We start from the raw sequence: 16,985 nt of genomic DNA on the forward strand, positions 1-16,985 counted from the left end.
TCTGGAGCCAGAACCCCTAGCTCTGGATCCTGCTTCTTGAATCTACCAAGCCCAAGTTCTGTACTGCTGGCCTGGCTGAGCCTGGGCTCCTCTGTGAAGCAGGGTTGGCAACAGGACCCACCCTTCACAGAAGGCTGTGGAAGGAGTAAAGAAGCCAGTGGAGCTGAGCTCCACCAGATCCACTGAGCTAGTGGCTCAGTGGGAAAGAATCCACCTGTCACTGCAGAATTCCCTGACCCCGAAGACCCCACATGCAGTGGAGCACGTAAGCCCGTGCGCCGCAACTGCTGAGCCTGTGCTCTCCAACCAGTGAGCCACGTTACTGAGGCCTGTGCGCCTCAGTCGGCGCTCCAGAACAAGAGGAGCCGCCACAGCGAGCAGCCGCCACTCTCGAAAACTAGAGAATCCCAAGCAGCAACAGAGACCCAGCCCAGCCAAAAATAAATGAATAAAATAATTTTTTTTTTTTTTAAAGCCAAGCACATAAGGTGCTTGGCTCAACGAGGTCCACAGAGGGCGCTGTTGCCTGTCTTCCCAGCAAAATGCCTGGAGGCAGGGTGAGTGGCGCTCCTGGAAACCCTGGCACAGGGCCTGAGACGCAGCCAGCTTCAACTACATGGTGGATGAATGAATGGAGGCACTGACTACTTAGTTCATCCTCGTGAAAACAAACCCAGGGATGTTTTTAAAATCAATGGCTCCTGTACGCCAAGTTCAAATTCCTTGAGTGGAACACAGGAGTACTGCTGCAAAAGCACCCCAGCTGCTTGATGCGTACTGAGATTTGAAAGCCACTGCCTTAAATCCAGAAGTTGACCTAACAATGACACCATTAGAAACCAACACTGACCGTTAGGGCCTCCAAGACAAGGATGACAGAAATACCCAACTAGCTGAAGTGAACTTCAAGAAGCTCAGGAGAAAACAAGATCAATCCCAGGGAGAGCAAGACTCCAAGACAAGGGAAAACAGGAGCTAAATCTAACAAAGAATGATCCTGCCACGTATCACAGAGGACACGAGCAAGAAGCATGTGGAGTTTCCCCCAGCAAGAGCAACATGTGACCCTGAAGAGGAAGGTGGACAGGGTCAGGTCAGCAACACCTGAGGACACAGGAGAAGGAGCAGGCGTCACTGCGTCAAGTGTGAGGAGGTGGAAGACAAAAAATTATTGGACACATAGAGGTCCTGGAAGAGCTCCTGGCAGGCGAGCAGCGAAGACTTGACAGGGGAAACAGGAAGGAGGAGGGCAGGTGAGGGCCCAGCAAGGAGGTCCCAGGGCAGAAGAGGCTGGCACCATGGGACCCAGACACACCAAGATGGCTTCCCACACTCCAGAGACCTCACCACCCCAGCTCCCACCTGAGGGGCTGCCCGGCCCACCTGACCGCCTCCGGGGAAACAGCGTGGGGGAGAGCGTGAACGCCAGGAGGCTCCTCCCAGGCCCCAGCAGCAGGTCAGCCCCGCTGCACCTGGCGTCTGAGAAGAGCCCAAGGCCCCACCTCTAACCCTGGGCTCCCTCCCAAGCACCAATCTTCTCAGTCTGTCACAAGTCCGGGCTGTGCCAGCTCACAACCCAGAGGAAACAAGAGCTGGGCCCTACTCAGAGGTGGGCTCGACAGGGTGCAAAGAAGCTGAGACAAACCAGGTGGATGGCTGGGGCCAGAACAGGGATTGAGGACTGAGCAGCGGAGACAAAGAATATACTCGCCGCAGAGGCCACCCCGAGGGACAGCGCATGCCCCTCAGTCTGGTCACAGCACCGAGTGCCCCAGAAGCTGCACGAGCTACAGCGGAGCACGCCCAGGGCAGCCTGCTCCGCCTCTGGGAACGGGCGCCGGGCCTGAGCGCCCACGCCTGCCCTCCTCCCTTCAGCCGGGCCTTCCTCTCCTCACCCGATCCATCTTGAAATTGCGCCCCAGCACGTTTTTCTGGTTGGCATCCACACCGTCGCAGCTGGTGAGGAACTCCGGGAGGAAGGCCGTGAAGAAGCCGTCGAAGTCCACGGAGGCCATGTTGTAGATGGCGATGCCAATGTCCTCCTGCAGGAGGTCGTGGGACCTGCACACCAGGACCTGGAGCAGCACGTTCACGAACTGGAAGAGCATGGCGCTCCGGAAGATCTTCTACAGACAGACAGACGGACGAGCGGGGTGAGCAGCAGGCCGGGAGGCTCCACAGCCACTGACCGGGCGGGGTGGGGGGGCGTCCAGGCCTAGGCCCATGACACCCCCGACGATGAAGCCTTTATCTGAGAGCTGGTGGGGCACTCACCTTGTGGTACAGCTTCTGCTTGGTGTTGAGAGTCTCCAAGTAAAAGAGGTTTTGTTTAAATAGGTGGATATCGGGCTGGAGAAAGGACTGTCCAAAAGCCTAGGAAGTAAGACCACCATTTTATTAGCAACCTTTACACACCCTTAGATCCAGCCCTTCCAGGGCACCTCCCTACACCCAGAGACCCGACACTCGCTGGCGGCTCCCCGTGTCAATGCAGGGTGAGGGCGCCTACCGCCTCGCTCTCCTGGCCCGTCTGGCCAGATCTTTGGAATGCTCCTGTGTAGTCTGGGCTCCCAAGAACTCCCCACTGGGCCTCACTTATTTGGTTGCATCTTGACCCTTTTGTAATAAACCTCTAACCCCCTTCACAGGGTCTGTCTTTGGAGGGAGAAGCTAACACCTCAAGGCAAATACCTCAGCCATCGCAGCAGACACCAGAGGCTGCCCACCCCCAGCTCATGCCAACCACTCACCCGTAAGCCATCCTCTCCATGGCATCCCAGGTCTTATAAACCACAAATCCTTGAAGCTCCTGCACAACCGGCTGCCTCTGCCTTGGGGTTAAGCAATAGCTCATCTTTAAACTGCTTTGCAGGATCTGGGCTGTGGAATTCCATTACTCGTTCACCCTCCCCACTCCAAGTACAAAGAGCCCTGCTCCAACAGGAAGTGACTGAGGAGGGGGCTTTCCTGGGGGTTCAGTGGTAATGAATCCGCCTGCCAATGCAGGAGACATAGGTTCCATCCCTGATCATAGGCCACGGAGTGACTGAGCCCATCATGGGCCACAACTATTGAGCCTGTACCCTAGAGCCTGGGAACCGCAACTACTGAAGCCCGCACGCCCTAGAGCCTGTGCTCCGCAGTAAGAAGCCATGGCGAGAAGCAGCCTGTGTACTGCAACTAGAGAGTAGTTCCCGCTCACCACTAGAGAGCTAGAGAAAAGCCCTCACACAGCAGTGAAGACCCAGCACAGCCAAAGATGACAATAAACAAAAATTATCTAAAAAGTCTGACCGAGGAGGAGCAGGGTAGGCCAATGAAACGCAAACCCATCAGTGGGCAGGACACACCCCACAACAGGCCAGCTGACAGCTTCATCATTCTGTCCCTGGGCTCCTAAACTATAAGAAGGGGTCTTACAATCCTTGTGCCGTGATGAAAACTTCATGACATCCAATGGTTTTATTTTTTAATCATGTTTACTGAAGTGTAACAGAGTAAAATTCACCCCTTTGATGTTCACCATCGTGTGGTTCTAAGCAACACACAGATGCATCTAACCACCACGATCATCAATAACAAAGATTTCCTCTCCTCAGAAAGTCCCCTCACGCCCCTGCTGTGGTCAGTCCTCGCCCCCTTGCTGGCGCTGTTGTTCAGTCACTCAGTCGCGTCTAACTCTTTGCGACCCCATGGACTGCAGCATGCCAGGCTTCCCTGTCCTCCACAGTCTCTCAGAGCGTGCGCCAATCCATGTCTGTTGAGTCAGCGATACCATCTAACCATCATTTCCTCTGCTGCCCCTTCTCCTCCCGCCTTCAATCTTTCCCAGCAACAAGGTCTTTTCCAACGTGTCAACTCCTCACGTCAGGTGGCCAAAGAATTGGGAACTTCAGCTTCAGCATCAGTCCTTCCGATGAATATTCAGTACTGATTTCCTTTAGGATTGGCTGGTTTGATCTCCTTGCAGTCCAAGGGACTCTCAAGAGTCTTCTCCATGACCACAATTCGAAAGCATGAATTCTTTGGCTCTCAGCCTTCTTTATGGTTTAACTCTCACATCCATACATGACTACTGGAAAAAACCATGGCTTTGATTATACACCTTTGTCAGCAGAGTGATGTCTCTTAATGTCTCTTAATACGTTGTCTAGATTTCTCACAGCTTTCCTTCCAAGGAGCAAGTGTCTTTTAATTTCATGGCTTTCCTCTCCCTCTACCCCTAGGCAACCACTGCTCACCCTGTTCCTCTAGATTTGCTTTTTCCAAAACATGTGTCATATGGTGGGATGGAATCAGCAGTGTTTCCAAAGCAGCCCTTTGGAGCTGGTCTCTTTGTCCTGGGTGCAGTGCACTGGGAGGCCACGGCACTGCTGCAGCAGTGAGAACAGCGCCTTTTCACTGCTGAGGCGCAGGTGTCAACAGTCTGTCTAGTCACCGCCTGATGGATATTTGGATTGTTTCCAGCTTTCGGCAATTAGGAAAAAAGCTGCTATAACATCTCTGTATAGTCTGTGGGAATACATGTCTTCATTTACCTTAGGTAAAAAATTTAGAGGTGAGATCGCTAGATCATGGAGTAACTACATGTTTAACTTTGTAAGAAACTGCCAAACTGTGAAGCTGTTTCCCAAGTGGCTTTTACCAGTCCTGAGTGGAGGACTAGCCATCTGTCTACCAAACGCATCTTGAAAGCAAGGACGGAGTTGAAGAAGGAGGTAGGAGGGGAGCGGAGAAGGCACCTGAATACTCCAAACCCAGGCTGGCCATGGGGTGTCGGAGATGGAAGAACAGCAAAATAACTGCCAAGACCAGGGGTGCAACAATTGCTCTTCCACACCAGGAGTGTGTCTCACACATGTGTGTGTTGGAGGGGAGCTAAAGTGAAGAACAGTACAAACCCCTTTGGCTTCTCTGTGAGGAAAAACTAGCACTGAAAAACCAGGAAATAAAAATAACCCTCTACTTTGACCAAGACTTAGAATAAAAAAGTTGTACAGCTGGGTGCAGAATAAGAAGCGTGCCTGAAAGCAGTCAGGGAGCAGCTGGCCACCCTCTGTGTGCTCGGCCCCCAGGGCTCACAACCATCACACCTGATCGAAAAGGGAGACTGACTCCTAGGGCAGGGCTTCTCCCAACGTCACACAAGCCAGAATCATCTCTGAAAAACGCAGATCAACTACCACAGTGCTGCGGGTGAGGAGGCCCAGGTGTACCTGACGCAGGGGGCTGCCTACACGTGGGCTAACTCCACCGCAAGGCAGAGGGAGCTCATGTGGACCCAGCATTCCCGGGGCCAGGAACACAATGTATGCTCTCGTGTAACCACAACAAAGCCGTGAATCAGCCACTGTTACCCCTACTTCATGGAGAGACCGAGGCTCCAGGAAGTTAACTAACATCACAGGTATAGAGCAAGAGTTGAGCTTCAGATCCAAGACTATGAGGCTTCAAAGCACCACTCTGTGGCACCCACTGCAGCAGCCACGTTAGAGCAAGTGGGACCGTGAGCCAGAGAAGCAAAGCGAGGGACAGTCGGCCAATAGACGCACTGGCGTCCGGAATGGGGCCTGCCTGTCCGTGGATTCCACGCAGCCTCACCAGCTCTCCAGGTTACCTGCATGATGGCACTGAACTGCGGTTGGTTCTCCATCTGCTCCTCAGCCATGCCCCTCTGCACACTGGCCAGGACGGTGGACTTGAAGAAGTACCTCCAGTTGTGATGGAGCGTCCGGAAAAGGAGCTCAAACAGCTCTGCCTTCACATCAGGGGAGGGGCGCTGTGGAGACACACAGACCCTCGCACCTTTCCTTCCCGAAGCTCAGGAGACACCCACAGCCTGGTCCCCGCACAGGGAAGAGGTCTGAGAGATGCCTGCTGACAGTCAGCAGCATGCCCCCTTCCACGTGGCTCTCATCCTGTCCAGCCCGCTGTGGGCCAGCAGTTCAAATGAGGAGTTCGATCTCATCCCATTTAGCCCCCCACAGGCCTGCAGTTCAAACGAGCAGCCAAGACGGGGCCAGAGCTGAGACACAATGCCTGGGTCAGTGCCAAGGGGCCCTTTTTCTGATGGAAGCACTCACAGCTTTTCAAGCTAGGAAAAAAGGTTCCTAAGTGGAAAAACAATTAGGACTATGGATTTCCTGTTTAGAAAGCAGTTGATCTGATCTGTCATGTTCCTCTGCCAGAATTTTTTAAAAAAAGTGTCCGGGCTAACCTACTGGTCTTATGCAACCTCTGAGGATAGAGACAGATGAGAAGGCTTAACAGAGGTTCTGCCCTCTATAGAAAAGGAGTTTAAAAAGCACTTAGAAACCACCGAAAGCAGCACGAGAGGGCCTCCAGGTGGAGGTGGCACCTCACAGTGGAGGCAGCTTCTGGCACTACCTGCTCTCCGAGTCCGTCTCCTCTTTCACCAGCAGGAGGAGGAGGAGAGGAGGCAGGCTCAGCAACAATTTTCTAATTTATCCAAAAATCTCCAAGTCGTGGAAGATCATGACAGGTCACATTATTCCACGTGTCTTGGCAGAAGTCAACCTTATAAGGCCCAGATCTATTTAATCCAGCCTTGACTGAAATCAAGACCAGGGGGCACCAGCTTCCATGACAGAACACTCAGAGGGCCAAGATGTGTTTAAGGACACAAAGCAACTGGAGTGACTTACGCCTGAGCTTGGGCAGTTAGAAAGGACAGCCCTTGTTTACGAAACTATCATAGAAAATTTTAGTAAAAATATACTGATTCTGAATTCGGTCATGCTGAGTGGCTGTTTTCTAAGAAGGACAAGGAGTTTTCTAATGATGAAAACCTTGAATGGCTCTAGAAACTTGTTTTGTATGCTTGAGATTATGAAAGTTCTTAACAGGAAAGTATTATAAAATTTTGTTATTATAATGTTTGTTACATCTGCTGTCTCAAAACCACATATTCACCTCAAGTTATAGACCATGGGAGGCTGATCTTACCAACCAAGCCACCTCCTGACAATGAACCTGCTATGCTTAGACTAGATTAGTTCTAATCAACTCAACCAGCGTACCAAGCTAGTAGCATTCTCAGAAATACTATCTTATGAGAAAAATAAAATACCTAATAAATTCGCTTTAAAATACAACACCTTTTCCTCAACATCTCATTCCCTCCCCAGTCACAGGCAGCATGGGAGACCACCCAGCCCCTCGTACCTCGGCAATGATGGGATACACCTGCTCCATGCACAGGGCGATGATGCTGGGGAGAAAGGGCTTGAACACCTGGCCGGGCTCCTGGACTACCACCTGCAGGATCTTCAGGAACTTCTCGACCACCCGGCAGCCAGTACTGCCTTCATGGAGGATGCTCTCAGCCAACTGTTCTCTGAAGACAAGAGAAAGCACACCATAGCCAAGGAAATGGTTCTCTGGGAGCAGCACATGGCAAGAGAAGAAAGGGAGCAAAAAGGCCCATGCTTAGCGGCCAGGTCGCACCACTTGTCATGTGGAGCCTGAAAACCACAGATAGCGAGCAGGTCAGCAGTTACCTGGTAAACATATTGAGGAAAGTCTGGATGATCTGCTCAGTGAAAGGCACACCCATCTGGACTCTAAGGCCTCGAAACAGAGTAAGGAAGAAGCTCAGCATCTCATCAGTCACATCTAAAGAAAGGGACAAAGCGAGTGATCAGAGGCACAGACGCAAGCATCAAGAGCGGCCCCTGGCTAGACGCACTTCCTCCCGCAATCTGCACTATCCTCTCTCGCTCTAAGGCTTCCTGCTGGAAAAAATTTAGCCAGGACCATCAGAGCCAATGATAGAAAGTGGAAAATGATTAAGGACATGCTGAGAAAACAGCCCTAATATAGACAACTCCACCCAATGGCTCATGGTAGGAAATGAAGGGCATCTCGAAGCCACCCTCACTGCCCAGCACCCAGCGCTGTGCAGAGCGCTCACTGTGGCTGGGTCATCTCATGCTCATGGATGCTCTATTGAACTGCGTCAGCACCTGAAGGCTTCAGCCACTTTTCTCTGCAGTTGGGTCCAGGGTCAAGTGGCTGAAAGTGGATAATGGTGTACTTCTGACTGCATGCCCCTGGGCCATTAAAGAGACTAACTGCCAAAAATATTGGTTACATTTAGTGTGGCTGCACTTCTAGATCTCAAAAATCTGTACAGTATGTTCTGGCTTCAACCACATACATTTGGGAACAATTAGTGAGGATCTGCTGACTAAGAAGCCCTGACACTTCTCTCACAGACTGACAGGACCACGGTCACTGCTCAGGAGAGCCAGGTCAGCACACCCAGAGACCCAGAGAGAGCTGCTCTGAGCGGTGGTGACAGAGTGCAGGGAGGGTTAGCATCTCAGCAAAACCCACCTTGCCATGTAATAAATAGGTGGAACTCCCAGAAAAAGTTCTATGTTGGCCCTGGAATAACGCCCCATCCACTTATGTGTTCCCAAGTGACTCAGCACCTCATGACGTCACCGCCCTCAGCCCACGCCTCTAGTCTGAGCAGCCGACCAACTCGGCCTGCCCTACAGAGCTAGGCAGGACTCTGGGCCCTGTCAGTACCACCCAGCAGCGGGGCCTGCAGCCAGCTCCTACCTGACTGATGGATGAAAGCTGGAAAGAGGGCCAGGGAGACCTGAACGGATTCCTGCAACGACTGATAGCAGATCTGTCGGGACTTGGTGGATTCCCCAGAGATATTCTCCACAATGTCTTCTAAGACACTAAGTGTCTGGTGGATGATCACTTTGGCTGCAAACCAAGAGTGAGCGGCAGGTTATGACTTGTTTGAGGAGAAAAGCAGAGTAAGAGGGAACACCGAGAAGGGGAAGAAATCTGCAAAGGTCTTTCTCTGAAGGACAGTCACACAGAAGCCTCTCCTGACTGCATTCTCAATCTCTGTCTGGATCTCTCCGCATCTTCTTTCTCTTTTGTTCCCTTTTGACTGTCAGGACTCCAATTGCCTGCCAGCCGGCCTGTTCAGTGTTTTGCCTCTATTCTGCCTCTAATCACATGAAACATGTCCACAGAGAAGATGAAATGTCCCTCGGGTTTGGGGTCTTGGACTTGAGACTTTAAGATGGTGAACAGACTAGTGAGGATGTGAGGGTCATAAGGGCACAGGTGGGAATGGACACATGCAGATCGAACCCTCCCCTTCACCTCCCAATATGACTCCAGCCTGATAACCCACACAAGCACCTGCTGAGCACACCTACTGCCGCCGTGTTAATCAACTGCCTGCTCAAACCTTGGTCTCTTGGGGCTGAAAATATATATAATTACTGTTATCGTCAAGGCTGTATATTGTCACCCTGCTTATTTAACTTATATGCAGATTACATCATGAGAAATGCTGGACTGGAAGAAGCACAAGCTGGAATCAAGATTGCCGCGAGAAATATCAATAACCTCAGATATGCAGATGACACCACCCTTATGGCAGAAAGTAAAGAGGAACTAAAAAGCCTCTTGATGAAAGTGAAAGAGGAAAGTGAAAAAGTTGGCTTAAAACTCAACATTCAGAAAACGAAGATCATGGCATCTGGTCCCATCACTTCATGGGAAATAGATGGGGAAACGGTGGAAACAGTGTCAGACTTTATTTTGGGGGGCTCCAAAATCACTGCAGATGGTGACTGCAGCCATGAAATTAAAAGACGTTTGCTCCTTGGCAGGAAAGTTATGACCAACCTAGAAAGCATATTAAAAAGCAGAGACATTTCTTTGCCGACAAAGGTCTGTCTTGTCAAGGCTATGGTTTTTCCAGTGGTCATGTGTGCACATGAGATTTGGACTATAAAGAAAGCTGAGTGCCGAAGAATTGATGCTTTTGAACTGTAGCGTTGGAGAAGACTCTTGAGAGTCCCTAGGACTGCAAGGAGATCCAACCAGTCCATCCTAAGGGAGATCAGTCCTGAGTGTTCATTGGAAGGACTGATGTTGAAGCTTAAACTCCAATACTTTGGCCACCTGATGCGAAGAGCTGACTCATTTGAAAAGACCCTGATGCTGGGAAAGATTGAGGGCAGGAGAAGGGGACGACAGAGGATGAGATGGTTGGATGGCATCACCGACTCAATGGATGTGAGTTTGGGTAAACTCTGGGAGTTGGAGATGGACAGGGAGGCCTGGCATGCTGCAGTCCATGGGGTCACAGAGTCGGACACGACTGAGCGCGACTGAACTGTAACTGACAACAAGAGTCAGGACAAGCCTGCAGGGGGAGCTATTATGCCCCTCCATGCTTGTCAATTACTCCAAACAGATAGGTGTTACCCACTTTATCCAGCAGGAAGAAGAAAACTACTCTTTTTCCTAAAGACAATCCAGCTAATCAGAGACTGTTAACAGCCCAACCAATGAGAAGCCTTCATATTTTGAACTCCCAGCTTCTTTCAGTGGACTCTGGTTATTACAGACCCTCTCAACCCCTCCCTTTGCCCTAAAAAAGCAAGTGCCCCTTCCCAGCTCTTTGAATCTGCCTATGGTCTGCCATGGTCCTCATAACCTGAGAACTGCAATTCCTCTGGCTATTCCTTTTTGCTGGTAAAATAATTGACTATCACCAAAGCTGACAATGACAAAATAGTTAAAAGGGTTACTTTCCAAAATACTAAAAACGGTGAGATTTAAGAGTTCCCTTTTCCATCTGTATACCATTCTAGTGTTTTTATATAATGAGCTTGTGTTAATATTCTTAATTGTAAAAGTAATGTACTTTAAAAAGAACGTTGAGTATATATTACTAATATGTCACAAAGCATTTTTGTTGACATCATCCAATAATGTTCTATTACTTTCTCACTGTGAAAAGAGACAATTTTCAAACTATCTCTGTAATATTTGTTATTTCAGGAAGATTGTTCAGAGAAATCTGATGCCTTCTACTTGAACAACTGAATTCTCTTTTTCTCCCTTCTTTAATATAAACAACTAAACTTGAAAATACCAAGCTCCATCACTTTTGAAGATATCAAGCTCTTTCAAAGCCTCTAAAACATTTATATTTTGAGAAAGGTTAAAAACAGTCAAAAGATAAGTTTCCTGTTTCCCAGTGTGGAGAAGTCAACTGCTTTGACTGTTTACACAAGTACCCAAGATGGACCAATAATCACTGAAGGGTTTCTACCCACAGAAGTCACCATCGAAGAGGGTCTTCAAATGGATGGATTTCTTATTGTTGACATGCACCCTGCATTCAGGGAATAGGTCCATGTGACATGTTCACTGAATTCCACAGATAAGCACGGTTCTACCTGAGTCAACTCTGGCTGAGCAGCTGGGTGACGGTGGGCAGATGAATTCACCCATGAGCCCCAGATGCAAGGCCCATCTGCTACAAAGGAAGAATGATGCCAGCTCTACCTATCTCCCCAGCCTGCCCCTGCCTTGTGGCCACTTACTGTCATCCAGGGGCATCTTCCTCTGTGGGGTGACAGCATTGGGCTTCAGATTGCGATAATCCCGGGACAGCGCAGAGATGAGGCTGGCATGGTTCATGGAGCGCACGGGCCACTGCTGCTCATTCTCTGGGAGGTTTGGCCACGGAAGCAGCAGGATGTTCGAGAGGGCTCGGCACACCAACACCTGAGCCTGGAAGAGACCCGAGGGTATCCATCCGGCAGAAGTTCACGACCAATGTGGACAGCAGAGTGGCTGCACCTGACGTGACCTTTGACACTGACCACACATGCTGAGCTCAGGCCTTGGGCTCCTTTCTTAAAACCTGGGCCTGGGACTTGGGTCCAACTTGAACAATCCAGGAAGGAGAGAAAAACTGAAGAAACACACCACATCTGGGCCAGCACATCTGAAGGCCGGCCTCAATCATCACTCTTACTGCTGCACATCCCCTCTGATTCGCTGCTTGAAGCATTAAGAGGGGGAGAAATCACCGATGCTGAATCTAACCTGTCCCTTGGCTGCCCGCTCCAGATACCCTCCGCCGAGAAGCTACTCAGAACACTGCTGTCGAGTGTTTTACGCTCAATGTGCCCTTGGGGACAAGTCAGAAGCAACACATTCACAGTCCAGGTACTTTTAAGTAACTGCTTTGACTCCCCTATGACCCCGCCCCCATTTCACTGCTTTAAACTTCCAGCCTGAGCCTCCCAGAGGACTGTAGGAGAATACACTTGTCTGGAGTGTCTCAACCCTAAGAAAACAAACATTTAACAATAAAAGCAGACTGTTTTAAACCACAAAGAATACAAAGAGGACTCTCCCAGCACCAGCCAAACTGCCAGCTCTCAAAGCACCATAAACACCAGGCCTGTCGGGGGGAACTTTTTATGTCTGAATCAGCACGCGGACCGTGTTGAGAAGGAAGGTCTTAACAAGAGAGCACTGAGGCTGCATCAGTGTCATACATGTAAGAAATCCATGTACGCTGGCAGGGCCTGTAAGCTCTAAGTACAAGACGAAAGGTTAGATTCTTCTTCCTCAGCCTCTCTGAGCCTGAGCCACAGGGCTCCGGGGACCCCAGGGGAGCCCTGAGGCCTCACCTTATCGACAAGTCGCTGGGCAGAGGTGTCAGTAATCCTGTTGAATACTTTCTGCACTGCAGGGATGCTGATCAGAAAGACAGGTCGCACAGTGGTGGCCAGTGAGACCAGTAAGTGGCACGCAGATAGCAGCAACTTGTCTTGGACCTGGGGAGGGAAGAAGACGTGACAGCTCACAGCGCCTCCTGTGAGACTGGCATCAGAAGAACCTGATGCGGCAGCCATGAGCCGGATACGGGGCTTGATGCCAAATTACATCAACTAGACTCTGTCTCAAAGAAGTTTTCCTATAATGACTCCCAGTAACAAGGTTTCCTCTTCCCTGCCACATCTATAGCTGCTGCCCTCAAGCCAAGACCATTGTCTCTAATTTTCTAGTTCTCAGCCACTAGTATCTTTGAACTCAGTCACTTCTCAGCTCATGAATCTACAGTGGCTCCCCGTCAGCATTTAAAGCACATGGCAAACTCCTTGGCATATCATTCAAACAACTGGGGATTGTTCATCTGACTCTTCTTACTCTAGTCAAGCGGAGCTCTCTCTTAACCCCCCATTCTGCAGTTCATCAATCACACCAGGCTTGCCTACTTCCTTCACTTCAACAGGCCAATCAAACCCTTGGTTTAAGTACCATTCCATCCCTTTCAAGTAATCTAGCAAAAGCAAAGACGCCTTGAAAACAGGACCAGATGCTAGTAAGACTGCAATCCAACAGCACACCAAAGAGCCAGTGGTATGCAGAATAATTTAGAAAAATTACATAATTTCCTAAAACCACAAAATATCCCTAACCTTTGAACCCTATAATCCCACTTATTCTAAGCAAATTACCTAAAAGGATAAAGCTACAGTCATGAGTACACACATTTCAAAACTATCTGTAATGAATTGCTAACAAATGGACACAATTTAAAAGATCAGCAATGGATAGGTGAATTCTAAAACAACCCCCTCACAGGATTATCGTAACTCATTTACAAATTACAATTATGAACACCACAAAAATTTATAGAAAACAACACATTGTTCTGTTAACAGTGGTACAGAATGCCATGTATGAGTAAAACTACCAGAAAAATAAGAAAAAAGGAAAAGAAGTATCTATCTGCTTTAGTAATATAACTTGGTGGTTTCCTTAGGACAGCTTAGAATCTATCAAATTTTACATGGATAGAACCTTAGACCCAGCAATTACACTTCTAGGAACCTATCCTCCTATCCTCCAAGGATGTACATACAAGGATCTAAATTCCATCAAAAGAAGAGTTATCACACACCCCGACTACAGAAGAGCACTGGTCAGTTTCACACACTGCACTTGTTTGACACATGTAAAGGTCTCCAAGGCACATTGTTACACAAAAGAAGGTATTAATGTATCTCCAGCTGTCTACCAACGTTTACTTATGTATATGAGAACCGGAAAAAGTCTGAAGGCTATACAACAAACGCTTGACAGTGCTTACCCTGGTAAGGAAAATGTTTTGGAGGAAGGAATTAAAGAGTACCATAATTTTCTAGCCTATACATTTGAATAGTATTTTACTTTTAGACAATGAGCATGTATTCATGGGAGACTTAGAGAACTGAACGCATAGGTATATTTGAATTTATATGGACTAGACCTGAAAAGGAACATAAAATGGCGCATAGTTCTATCACGGCGGCAAGAACTGGGTCTCACATTATGTGGCGTTATAAATGGGTATATGAAGAGGAGGACAGATGGGGAGTTAAGAGAAGAGATGCAGCCTTCGCTGTTTCAAGACCTTGGTGGTGATGAGAGGTGTGATTGCATCCATGGTGGTGGAGATGAGCGAAACGAACTGCTGAGTATTCTGCCGATGCGCCTCGCTGCAGTACTGTGCTAGCCAGTGAGAGTACGCCTGCAGGGCAGCCAGGGACTGAGCGTGCCTGCAAAGAGAGAAGACGCGAAGTTAAAGGTTAAGGTCAGAATACATCAGCACTAAACCTAACCTATTTTCACAGGAGGAAAGTATTCCACCCATCGCATTTACCAATCAACAACACACGTGACAGGCTAGAAACCTTCTTCTTGCGCCCTAAGGACCTAAAGTTAAAACCTGTCATCTAAATATGGCCACCACTGCCTGGAACCCAGAAGGCAGTTAGCAAACGTCTATCAGATCTCATTCAATCTTTCTGCGACACACATGGGATCAGGTGAGAGAATGGTAAATAATAAAACCAGAATCCAAGAATTCAAGTGATAATGTGTTAGACTGGGAAATAGTAAAAATTTTATATCCCTACCTACAGACCAGGACGTAGAAAACTACCAGGAATTAGAGCTTTACAAATAAGCTTTGATACGAGACTCTCAGCTTTAAGCTTCCATCACACCATACATGCTATCTGGCTGAGGCTTGAAGAAGCAAAGACTACAGTTTCTGCCAATGTTGTACTGCACCATACACACGACAAAATATACATCATTTCAGTTCAGTCGCTCAGTCTCGTTCAACTCTTTGCGACCCCATGGACTGCAGCTCCCCAGGCCTCCCTGTCCATCACCAACTCCCAGAGTTTACTCAAACTCATGTCCATTGAGTCGGTGATGCCATCCAGCCATCTCATCCTCTGTTGTCCCCTTCTCCTCCTGCCCCCAATCCCTCCCAGCATCAGGGTCTTTTCAAAAGAGTCAGCTCTTCGCATCAGGTGGCCAAAGTATTGGAGTTTCAGCTTCAACATCAGTCCTTCCAATGAACACCCAGGACTCATCTCCCTTAGGATGGACTGGTTGGATCTCCTTGCAGTCCTAGGGATTCTCAAGAGTCTTCTCCAACACCACAGTTCAAAAGCATCAATTCTTCTGTGCTAAGCTTTCTTTATAGTCCAACTCTCATGTGCATGCATGCTGCTAAGTCGCTTCAGTCGTGTCCGAACTCTGTGTGACCCCATAGACAGCAGCCCACCAGGCTCCCCCATCCCTGGGATTCTCCAGGCAAGAACACTGGAGTGGGTTGCCATTTCCTTCTCCAATGCATGAAAGTGAAAATCGAAAGTGAAGTCGCTCAGTCGTGTCCGACTCCCAGCGACCCCATGGACTGCAGCCTACCAGGCTCCTTTGTCCGTGGGATTTTCCAGGCAAGAGTACTGGAGTGGGGTGCCACTGCCTTCTCCAGTGCATACATGACTACTGGAAAAACTATAGCCTTGACCAGAAGGACCTTTGTTGGCAAAGAAATGTCTCTGCTTTTTAATATGCTGTCTAGGTTGGTCGTAACTTTCCTGCCAAGGAGCAAGCGTCTTAATTTCATGACTGCAGTCACCATCTTCAGTGATTTTGGAGCCCAAGAGAATAAAGTCTGACACTGTTTCCCCATCTATTTGCCATGAAGTGATGGGACCGGATGCCATGATCTTCGTTTTCTGAATGTTGAGCTTTAAGCCAACTTTTTCACTCTCCTCTTTCACTTTGATCAAGAGGCTCTTTAGTTCTTCTTCACTTTCTGCCATAAGGGTGGTGTCATCTGCATATCTGAGGTTATTGATATTTCTCCCGGCAATCTTGATTCCAGCTTGTGCTTCTTCCAGCCCAACATTTCGCATGATGTCCTCTGCATATAAGTTCAATAAGCAGGGTGACAATATACAGCCTTGACATACTCCTTTTCCTATTTGGAACCAGTCTGTTGTTCCATGTCCAGTTCTAACTGTTGCTTCCTGACCTACAGATTTCTCAAGAGGCAGATCAAGTGGTCTGGTATTCCCATCTCTTTCAGAATTTTTCACAGTTTATTGTGATCCATACAGTCAAAGGCTTTGGCATAGTCAATAAAGCAGAAATAGATGTTTTTCTGGAACTCTCTTGCTTTTTCCATGATCCAACAGATGTTGGCAATTTGATCTCTGGTTCCTCTGCCTTTTCTAAAACCAGCTTGAACATCTGGAAGTTCATGGTTCACGTACTGTTGAAGCCTGGCTTGGAGAATGTTGAGCATTACTTTGCTAGCGTGTGAGATGAGTGCAACGGTGTGGTAGTTTGAGCATTCTTTGGCATTGCCTTTCTTTGGGATTGGAATGAAAACTGACCTCTTCCAGTTCTGTGGCCACTGCTGAGTTGTCCAAATTTGCTGGCATATTGAGTGCAGCACTTTCACAGCATCATCTTTTAGGATTTGCAATAGCTCAACTGGAATGCCATCACCTCCACTAGCTTTGTTCGTAGTGATGTTTCCTAAAGCCCACTTGACTTCACATTCCAGGATGTCTGGCTCTAGGTGAGTGATCACACCATCGTGATTATCTGGGTCGTGAAGATCTTTTCTGTACAGTTCTTCTGTGTATTCTTTTACATCATAAAAACTCACAATTCACCAAAGAGAATAAATCTTGGAAAAAGTGAGGCAGTTGTCCCAGAGCTTACAAAACACCGGACCTTCTAATAAACATAAATGGGTAATTTCTCCCTTTTCTGAAAAAATTAGTAAGTAATTTTTTGGGTGGGGTGATACTTTGAGA

At 48.5% G+C, this 16,985-nt stretch overlaps 1 protein-coding gene across 2 annotated transcripts in view; it reads right to left on the minus strand.

The window, feature by feature from the left end:
* The window catches only part of XPO6 (exportin 6), a 106,751-nt gene that overhangs the window by 1,523 nt on the left and 88,243 nt on the right, over positions 1-16,985 (minus strand). For both annotated transcript variants that reach the window (XM_055562635.1, XM_055562634.1), the window contains exons 15-23: positions 14,270-14,414; positions 12,501-12,647; positions 11,400-11,589; positions 8,590-8,745; positions 7,521-7,635; positions 7,186-7,357; positions 5,618-5,779; positions 2,275-2,373; positions 1,896-2,126 (exon numbers count right to left, since the gene is read on the minus strand). In XM_055562635.1, coding sequence (XP_055418610.1) covers positions 1,896-2,126; positions 2,275-2,373; positions 5,618-5,779; positions 7,186-7,357; positions 7,521-7,635; positions 8,590-8,745; positions 11,400-11,589; positions 12,501-12,647; positions 14,270-14,414 — 1,417 coding nt within the window. The remainder of the gene's footprint in view (positions 1-1,895; positions 2,127-2,274; positions 2,374-5,617; positions 5,780-7,185; positions 7,358-7,520; positions 7,636-8,589; positions 8,746-11,399; positions 11,590-12,500; positions 12,648-14,269; positions 14,415-16,985) is intronic.

Source organism: Bubalus kerabau, chromosome 23 (assembly GCF_029407905.1).
Source record: "Bubalus kerabau isolate K-KA32 ecotype Philippines breed swamp buffalo chromosome 23, PCC_UOA_SB_1v2, whole genome shotgun sequence".
Lineage (NCBI taxonomy): Eukaryota > Metazoa > Chordata > Mammalia > Artiodactyla > Bovidae > Bubalus > Bubalus kerabau.